The sequence below is a fragment of the Telmatherina bonti genome (assembly GCF_933228915.1).
Source record: "Telmatherina bonti genome assembly, chromosome: 1".
Lineage (NCBI taxonomy): Eukaryota > Metazoa > Chordata > Actinopteri > Atheriniformes > Telmatherinidae > Telmatherina > Telmatherina bonti.
Window position 1 is genome coordinate 45,169,890 of NC_136619.1, and position 10,000 is coordinate 45,179,889.

Below are 10,000 nucleotides of genomic sequence, written 5' to 3' on the forward strand. Positions count from 1 at the left end.
AAAATTTATTGAAACATTTAACAGTTGGACATGTGCATTTAAAAGCTTAGAGAAGATCACATTAAGTTCACCTGTACAGGTTTGAATGCATTTTAGGCTTGTTGTGAAATTTCACCCAAAAGCTGAATATCCCTAACTTTTTGTGAATAGTATATATATATATATATGTGTGTGTGTGTGTGTGTATGTATAAACTGTATGTGCGAGTGTATATACATGTATATGTAGGTGGGTATGTATGTGCATATACGTGTATGCACTGATCTCTTTCTTTTGTTTTTTATGTTCTCTTTTCTGTTCTCTTTCTGCCCCTTTCCTGTCCTTTCCGGTCCAGCAGCATAAACTCTGTAATACCAACTATTATCCAAAGCAAATAGAAAAATAAAATAAGAATCAAGAAATACAAGGGGATCATTACATCTATAAAAGTTCCCCTTGGCAAAATAAATTTGCTCAGCAGAACATCCAGAACATCAGTCTGCTGCTTAAATGCTGGACAAGACAAAAAAAAAAATAAAGAAAAAATAAAGCCAGGGTCGGTAATGTTGATGTGAAAGTGGTGCTCTGTCTTGGCTCCTCCCCTTGTATTGGCCCCTCCCCCTCTGGTATTGCTCCTTGTGTGATCCAAGGCTTTTTTCTTACCTCCGCCAAGGAGCCCATGTTTTTACCGGCATTTATTTGTTTGTGTTCAAGATAACTCAAAAAGTTCTGGATAAATTTTAATTGAATTTTCGTGAGTGATTGGAAATGTGAAAAGGAAGAACAGATTTGATTTTGGTGGCAATCCGGATCACCGTTTGGATCTAGGAACTCTTTAAAGGTATTGGCGAAGGTCTTGCACGCTCCAAGTGTTCTTCTCGTTTGCAGCTTTTTCCACCAACAATTTTCTCTTTCTCGTCTGTTCAGGAGGCAGATAAACCGAGCCGGGTCGGGAAATCCTTCCTGTACTTTCTCAGCCAGGAAGAGGCTTATGAAATCTAAGAAATGAACAACTCCATTTGGGTCGGAACGTTTGGATTGGTCAGAGTTTTACAGATTTACAGTAAACTGAGGCGTCTAACTATATTTCTGATTGATCATGATGACAGAATGTAGAGACTATCAGGACGAGGAACCGCTTCACCCAGAGGTACACGTCTCTGAGCAGGAGGACCTGCTGGAGCTTTAAATAAACTTCTGGTGGTGGATCTGCTGGTTATTGATCTGCTGGTCATTGATCTGCTGGTTATTGATCTGCTGGTCATTGATCTGCTGGTTATTGATCTGCTGGTTATTGATCCACTGGTGGTGGATCTGCTGGTTATTGATCTGCTGGTCATTGATCTGCTGGTCATTGATCTGCTGGTCATTGATCTGCTGGTCATTGATCTGCTGGTCATTGAACTGCTGGTTATTGATCTGCTGGTGGTGGATCTACTGGTTATTGATCTGCTGGTGGTGGATATGCTGGTCATTGATCTGCTGGTTATTGACCTGCTAGTGGTGGATCTGCTGGTTATTGATCTGATTGTGGTGGCTCTACAGGTTATTGATCTGCTAGTGATTGATCTACTGGTCACTGATCTGAAGGTTATTGATCTGCTTGTGGTGGATCTACTGGTTATTTATCTGCTGCCTTTAGATCTGCTGCCCTCTGCTGGACAGCACCCCCTAACGCAGCCTCCACGTGACGCTGCTCTCACCATAGACATCATATATACCGATGCAAGACTGAAAGATACAGAAGATCATTCCTGCCAGCAGCCATCAGCCTCCAGAACAAGACCTTAATTATTCATTCATTCATTCATTCATTTTCTAAACCGCTTAATCCAATTCAGGGTCGAAGGGAAGCTGGAGCCTATCCCAGCCGGCTTTGGGCGACAGGCAAGGTACACCCTGGACATCTCGCCAGTCCATCGCAGGGCCACACAGAGAGAGAGACGAACAACCACTCACGCTCACACTCATTCCGAGGGGCAATTTAGAGTAACCAGTTAACCTATCATGTCTTTGGATGGTGGGAGGAAGCCGGAGAACCCGGAGAGAACCCACGCATACACAGGGAGAACATGCAAACTCCACACAGAAAGGCCACTGACGAAACCCCTCCCCAGCCAAGGAGTGAACCAGTGACCTTCTTGCTGTGAGGCCACAGTGCTAACCACTGTTCCACTGTGCAGCCCCCAATTATTATATACTACAATACTGAATTTCCCTTTGGGATTAATAGATTAATGAAGTATCTTTAATTTTATATATATATATATATATATATATATATATATATATATATATATATATATATATATATGTATATATATATATATATATATATATATATATATATATATATATATATATATATATATATATATATATATATATATATATGTATATATGTATGTATATATATATATATATGTATATATGTATGTATATATGTATATATATATGTATATATGTATATATATATATATATATATATATATATATATATAAATATATATATATCCATCCATCCATCCATCTTCTGCCGCTTATCCGGGGTCGGGCCGCGGGGGCAGCAGCCTAAGCAGGGAAGCCCAGACTTCCCTCTCCCCAGCCACATTTGCCAACTCTGCGGGGGGATCCCGAGGCGTTCCCAGGCCAGCCGAGAGATATAATCCCTCCAGCGTGTCCTGGGTCTTCCCCGGGGTCTCCTCCCAGAGGGACGTGGCTGGAACACCTCACCAGGGAGGTCCAGGAGGCATCCTGACCAGATGCCCGAGCCACCTCAACTGGTTCCTCTCGATGCGGAGGAGCAGCGGCTCTACTCTGATCTCCTCCTGGATGACCGAGCTCCTCACCCTATCTCTAAGGGAGAGCCCGGCCACCCTGCGGAGGAAACTCATTTCAGCCGCCTGTATACGAGATCTCCTTCTTTCGGTCACGACCCACAGCTCATGACCATAGGTGAGGGTAGGAACGTAGATCGACTGGTAAATGGAGAGCTTCGCCTTCTGGTTCAGCTCCTTCTTCACCACGACAGACCGGCGCAGAGTCCGCATTACTGCAGACGCCGCACCGATCCGTCTGTCGATCTCACGCTCCATCCTTCCCTCACTCGTGAACAAGACCCTGAGATATTTAAACTCCTCCACTTGAGGCAGGACCTGACTCCCGACCCGGAGAGGGCAATCCACCCTATTCCGGCTGAGGACCATGGTCTCAGATTTTGAGGTGCTGATTCTCATCCCAGCTGCTTCACACTCGGCCGCGAATCGCTCAAGTGAGAGCTGGAGATCACGACCAGATGAAGCCAACAGGACCACGTCATCTGCAAAAAGCAGGGACCCAATCCTGAGGCCACCAAGCCGGATCCCCTCAACACCTCGGCTGCGCCTAGAAATTCTGTCCATATAAGTTATGAACAGAATCGGTGATAAAGGGCAGCCTTGGCGGAGTTCAACCCTCACCGGAAACGAATCCGACTTACTGCCGGCAATGTGGACCAAGCTCTGACACCTGTCGTACAGGGACCGGACAGCTCGTACAAGGGGGTCCGGTACCCCATACTCCCGGAGTACCCCCCACAGGAGCCCCCGGGGGACACGGTCGAATGCCTTCTCCAGGTCCACAAAGCACATGTAGACTGGTTGGGCAAACTCCCATGCCCCCTCCAGGACCCCAAAGAGGGTATAGATCTGGTCCACTGTTCCGCGACCAGGACGAAAACCACACTGCTCCTCCTCAATCCGGGATTCGACTATCCGGCGGACCCTCCTCTCCAGGACACCTGAATAGACCTTACCAGGGAGGCTGAGGAGTGTGATTCCCCTGTAAGTGGAACACACCCTCCAGTCCCCCTTCTTAAAAAGGGGGACCACCACCCCAGTCTGCCAATCCAGCGGTACTGCCCCCGATGTCCACGCGATGCTGCAGAGGCGTGTCAGCCAGGACAGCCCCACAGCATCCAGAGCCTTAAGGAACTCCGGGCGGATCTCATCTACCCCCGGGGCCTTGCCGCCAAGGAGCTTTTTAACCACCTCAGCGACTTCAGCCCCAGAGATAGGAGAGTCCACCCCTGAGTCCACCAGCTCTGCTTCCTCATCGGAAGACGTGTTGGTAGGATTGAGGAGGTCTTCGAAGTATTCCCTCCACCGACCCACAACGTCCCGAGTTGAGGTCAGCAGCTCCCCACCTCCACTGTACACAGTATTGATGGAGCACTGCTTCCCCCTCCTGAGCCGCCGGATGGTGGACCAGAATCTCCTCGAAGCCGTCCAGAAGTCTTTCTCCATGGCCTTGCCGAACCCCTCCCATGCCCGAGTTTTTGCCTCGGCAACAGCCGAAGCCGCATGCCGCTTAGCCCGTCGGTACCCATCAGCTCCAGAGTCCCACAGGCCAAGAAGGCCCGATAGGACTCCTTCTTCAGCTTGACGGCATCCTTCACTGCTGGTGTCCACCAACGAGTCCTGGGATTACCGCCACGACAGGCACCAACGACCTTACAGCCACAGCTCCGGCTGGCCGCCTCAGCAATAGAGGCACGGAACACAGCCCATTCGGACTCAATGTCCCCCGCCTCACCCGGGACATGGTTGAAGCTCTGCTGAAGGTGGGAGTTGAAGCTCGCTCTGACGGGGGACTCAGCCAGACGTTCCCAGCAGACCCTCACAACACGTTTGGGCCTGCCAGCTCTGACCGGCTTCCTCCCCCACCATCTGAGCCAACTCACCACCAGGTGGTGTTCAGTTGACAGCTCCGCCCCCCTCTTCACCCGAGTGTCCAAGGCATGTGGCCGCAGGTCCGACGATACGACTACAAAGTCGATCATTGAACTGCGGCCCAGGGAATCCTGATGCCAGGTGTACATATGGACACTCTTATGTTGGAACATGGTGTTCGTTATGGACAATCCATGACGAGCACAGAAGTCCAATAACAAAACACCATTTGGGTTCAGAGGGGGGGGACCATGCCTCCCAATCACTCCCCTCCAGGTCTCACTGTCATTGCCCACGTGAGCATTGAAGTCCCCCAGCAGAACAATGGAGTCCCCAGAAGGAGCACCCTCCAGCACTCCCTCCAAGGACTCCAGAAAGGGTGGGTACTCTGAACTGCTGTTTGGTGCATAAGCACAGACAACAGTCAGGACCCGTCCCCCCACCCGGAGGCGGAGGGAAACTACCCTTTCATCCACCGGGGTAAACCCCAACGTGCAGGCACCAAGCTGGGGGCTGATGAGAATGCCCACACCTGCTCGGCGCCTCTCACCATGAGCAACTCCAGAGTGGAAGAAGGTCCAGCCCCTCTCGAGGGTTCTGGTTCCAGAGCCCAAGCCATGCGTCGAGGTGAGTCCAACTATATCTAGTCGGAACCGCTCAACCTCGCGCACAAGCTCAGGCTCCTTCCCCACCAGAGAGGTGACGTTCCACGTCCCTAGAGCCAGCTTCTGCAGCCGGGGATCGGACCTCCAGGGTCCCCGCCCCTTGCTGCCGCCCAGCTCACATTGCACCCGACCCCTACGGCTCCTCCCGCAGATGGTGAGCCCACGGGAGGCGGGGCCCATGTAACCCTTTCGGGCTGAGCCCGACCGGGCCCCATGGGCGAAGGCCCGGCCACCAGACGCTCGCTCTCGTACCCCGCCTCCAGGCCTGGCTCCAGAGGGGGGTCCCGGTAACCCGCGTCCGGGCAAGGGAACATTCATGCCCAGGTTGGTCGTCATCATAGGGGTCTATGAGCCGTGCTTGGTCTGGTCCCTCCCTTAGACACCTGTTTGCCATGGGTGACCCTACCAGGGGCATAAAGCCCCCGACAACATAGCTGCTAGGATCTTCGGGACGCACAAACCCCTCCACCACGATAAGGTGACGGCTCAGGGAGAGGTATATATATAAATATATATATATATATATATATATATATATATATATATATATATATATATTTATATATATGTATATGTATATATATGTATGCATATGTATATGTATACATGTGTATGTGTATATATGTATATATATATATACATATATATGTGTATATATGTATGTATATGTATAGATGTGTATGTGTATATATGTATATATATATATACATATATATGTGTATATATGTATGTATATGTATAGATGTGTATATGTATATATATATATATATATATATATATATATATATATATATATATATATATATATATATATATATATATATATATATATATGCATGTATGTGTATGTTCTGTATACAGCAAAATTTGGATTGTCTTCATTAAATCTTACTCCAAGGAAAGTTAGCAGCCCTTGTGTACCAGGAAATGTCCCTCAGCAGTCTAAACCTATCGCAGCATAACTAAGGGATAGTTAGATAGCTAGTGATCCCTAACTATAGGACTTGTCAAAATATTTTAACTTAAAAGCACGTTGTTTTTTAATGTTTTACAGTGATCTGTATCATAACAATATCTCTGCCCTTTGTAACAAACCAAAGTGTGAGGAAAAACAGGTAAAAATCCGTGGAGTACTTGTCGTGGTTGGACCTACACCTTACAAATAAATGCATTGGAGGCGAATGGGAGACCCATCCAAGATGGCGGCGCGATGAGACGTCAGCTCGTATAGGCGGCGTGATACAATGCGGCGTCTACACATATTTGATGTCTATGGCTCTAACAGCAATACATCACAGGGGGTGGGCGCAGTCAACCTCCCTGACCAATGAGAAAGGAGATGTCACGTTACCAGGGAAACGGCGTAGGACGCTAGAGGAGGAAGCGACGGAAGCAGCACCTCAGCTAACAAAACTAAAGGCTGGAAGAAACTGCTGTTTGATGATAAATATTTAGTTGCTGTTTCATGATAAATATTTAGTGTTTAAAGTGTTTATCCGCCTGCTCTTTTGTCTGCGGTCTTTACTCCGCATGCGCGCGGCGTTAGCATGGAGGTTAGCTGGATGCTAGCAGGCTAACCCGTCCAGAACCAGCCTTCTGGGTCCGACCCGGTTCCGCTCTGTGGACGGAATGGATGTAAGTTAACAACTGGACCGGCACAGTCCGGGTCTGCAGCTGAGCTTAGCTTGGTTCTCTGGGACCGCCGCGAAGCAGAACCCCACGTTGCGACTCAGGCGCTGGATGGAGGAGCGGAGGGCCGGTCCCCGTCACCAGACCCGTTAACCCGCTCTAACCAGGTGAGCAAGACCCGTTAACCCGTGCTAACCAGGTGAGCAAGACCCGTTAACCCGCTCTAACCAGGTGAGCAAGACCCGTTAACCCGTGCTAACCAGGTGAGCAAGACTCGTTAACCCGTGCTAACCAGGTGAGCAAGACCCGTTAACCCGTGTTAACCAGGTGAGCAAGACTCGTTAACCCGTGCTAACCAGGTGAGCAAGACCCGTTAACCCGTGCTAACCAGGTGAGCAAGACTCGTTAACCCGTGCTAACCAGGTGAGCAAGACCCGTTAACCCGTGTTAACCAGGTGAGCAAGACTCGTTAACCCGTGCTAACCAGGTGAGCAAGACCCGTTAACCCGTGTTAACCAGGTGAGCAAGACCCGTTAAGCCGTGCTAACCAGGTGAGCAAGACCCGTTAAGCCGCGCTAACCATGTGAAATAGAGCCGTTAACCCGTGCTAACTAGGAGAGATAAACCCGTTAACCTGCGCTGACCAGGTGAGATAGACCCCCAGCACCTGGCTTGGACAGGTGATGGACTGTAGTTTCCACAGCCTTATTTGTGGTCCGGCAGCAGGATGACGTCAGCACACCTGGCTGGAGCAGGTAGGCAGGTGTGACGAGTTGCCAGGTCAGGTGGTCCGAGTCAGGAATCAGGAACCGGTGGAGAGTTTCCAGGTTTACAGCTGACTGTGAAACACTCCATGGCCAGGTAGGACATGGGTAACCGGCCCCAGGTTGTGTCTGACCTGCAGAGGGGGAGGGGGGGGGGGGGTCACAGAGAGGGACAGAAGAACACACCTATAGTACACAGCAGTCATCTTGTTTACTGCATGTTTCTGTTCTGGAACTGTGTGACAACACTGGAACGTCCCCACTGTGGGACAAGTCTTGTCTCATAATGTCATGATGACGTGTGTGTTTTCCCTGTGTAGAATGGACATGTGTGGCAGGAACCCGAACCGCACGGCGCCAGTCGATGACGGCGTTTCTCCTCCAGCCGACATTCCTCAGTGTTCCCGGATCAACGGCTGGACCTGGCCCCCCCACCCCTTCCAACTGCTCGCCTGGACGCTCTACGTCTACTTCGCTGTCACCGGCTTCGGCATCTTCGTCCCCCTGTTGCCGGTCCACTGGATCCCCGCCGGGTACATCGTATCCTTCCTGTGTGTGTGCACGACATCAGAGGTGGACCAAGCAGGCGAAGGTTCACCTGAGATCTACCTGATGAAGGTCAAAGACCTGAAACATCCCAGCTATGCTCCTCCTCCATGTTTAGTTGGCTACCATGGTGATGATGATGAGGATGATGGTGATGATGAGGATGATGAAGTTGATGATGATGACTATTATAGTGATGATGACGATATAGTGATGCTAATGGTGATGATGATGAGGATGATGGTGATGATGAGGATGATGAAGTTGATGATGATGACTATTATAGTGATGATGACGATATAGTGATGCTAATGGTGATGGTGATGATGAGGATGGTGATAAGGATGATGACGATGATGAGCATGATGATTATGGTGATGATGATGATGAAGAGGATGATGATAAGGATAGTGATGAGGATGATGATGATGATGACTATGAGGATGAGGATGGTGATGATAATGGTGATGATGATGGTGATAATGATGAGGATGATGAGTATGATGATTATGGTGATGATGATGAGGATGATGATGGTGATGATGATGATGACGGTGATGGTGATGATGAAGATGTTGATGATGATGTCTATGATAGTGATGATGACGATGATGGTGATGATGAGGATGAGGATGATGATTATGGTGATGAGGATGGCGATGATGATGAGGATGATGATGAGGAGGAGGAGGATGATGATGATGATGGCGATGATGGTGATGAGGATGATGATGATAATGGTGATGATGAGGATGATGATGGTGATGACAATGACGATGATCAGGATGATGATGGCAATCATGAGGATGATGAGGATGATGACGATGATGATGATGATGATGATGGCGATTATGAGGATGATGATGATGATGGTGATGATGGCGATGAGGATGATGATGGTGAGGATGATGAGGATGATGATTAGGAGGATGATGATGATGAGGATGATGATGATGATGATGATGGTGGTGTTGATGAGGATGATAATGGTGATGATGATGAGGATGATGATGATGAGGATGATGGTGATGAGGATGATGGTGATGAGGATGATGGTGATGGTGATGATGAAGATGATGATGAGGATGATGATGGTGGTGATGATGATGAGGATGATGATGGTGATGATGATGATGATGACGATGATGATGAGGATGATGGTGATGATAATGATGATGGTGAGGATGATGATGGCGATGATGATGAGGATGATGATGGTGATGATGATGAGGATGATGGTGATGATGATGGTGATGATGATGAGGATGATGGTGATGATGATGATGATGATAATGATGATGGTGAAGATGATGATGGCGATGATGATTGTGATGATGATGAGGATGATGATGGTGATGATGATGATGATGAGGATGATGGTGATGATGATGATGATAATGATGATGGTGAGGATGATGATGGCGATGATTATGAGGATGATGATGATGATGATGAGGATGATGATGATGATGATGATGATGGTGGTGATGATGAGGATGATAATGGTGATAATGATGAGGATGATGATGGCGAGGATGATTATGAGGATGATGATGAAGATGATGAGGATGATGATGATGAGGATGATGATGGCGATGATGATGAGGATGATGATGGCGATGATGATGAGGATGATGATGATGAGGATGATGATGGCGATGATGATGAGGATGATGATGAAGATGATGAGGATGATGATGATGAGGAT

At 48.2% G+C, this 10,000-nt stretch overlaps 1 protein-coding gene across 3 annotated transcripts in view; it reads left to right on the forward strand.

The window, feature by feature from the left end:
* Positions 1–6,744: 6,744 nt before the first annotated feature.
* Positions 6,745–10,000, forward strand: part of zdhhc1 (zDHHC palmitoyltransferase 1) — a 25,937-nt gene continuing 22,681 nt past the window's right edge. For 2 of the 3 annotated variants that reach the window (XM_079242882.1, XM_079242884.1), the window contains exons 1-2: positions 7,715–7,843; positions 8,067–8,286. In XM_079242882.1, the coding sequence (XP_079099008.1) occupies positions 7,836–7,843; positions 8,067–8,286 (228 nt within the window). In that variant the 5' untranslated portion in view covers positions 7,715–7,835. Of the gene's footprint in view, positions 7,150–7,714; positions 7,844–8,066; positions 8,287–10,000 lie in introns of those variants that run through there. The other variant, XM_079242883.1, reaches the window with a different exon arrangement.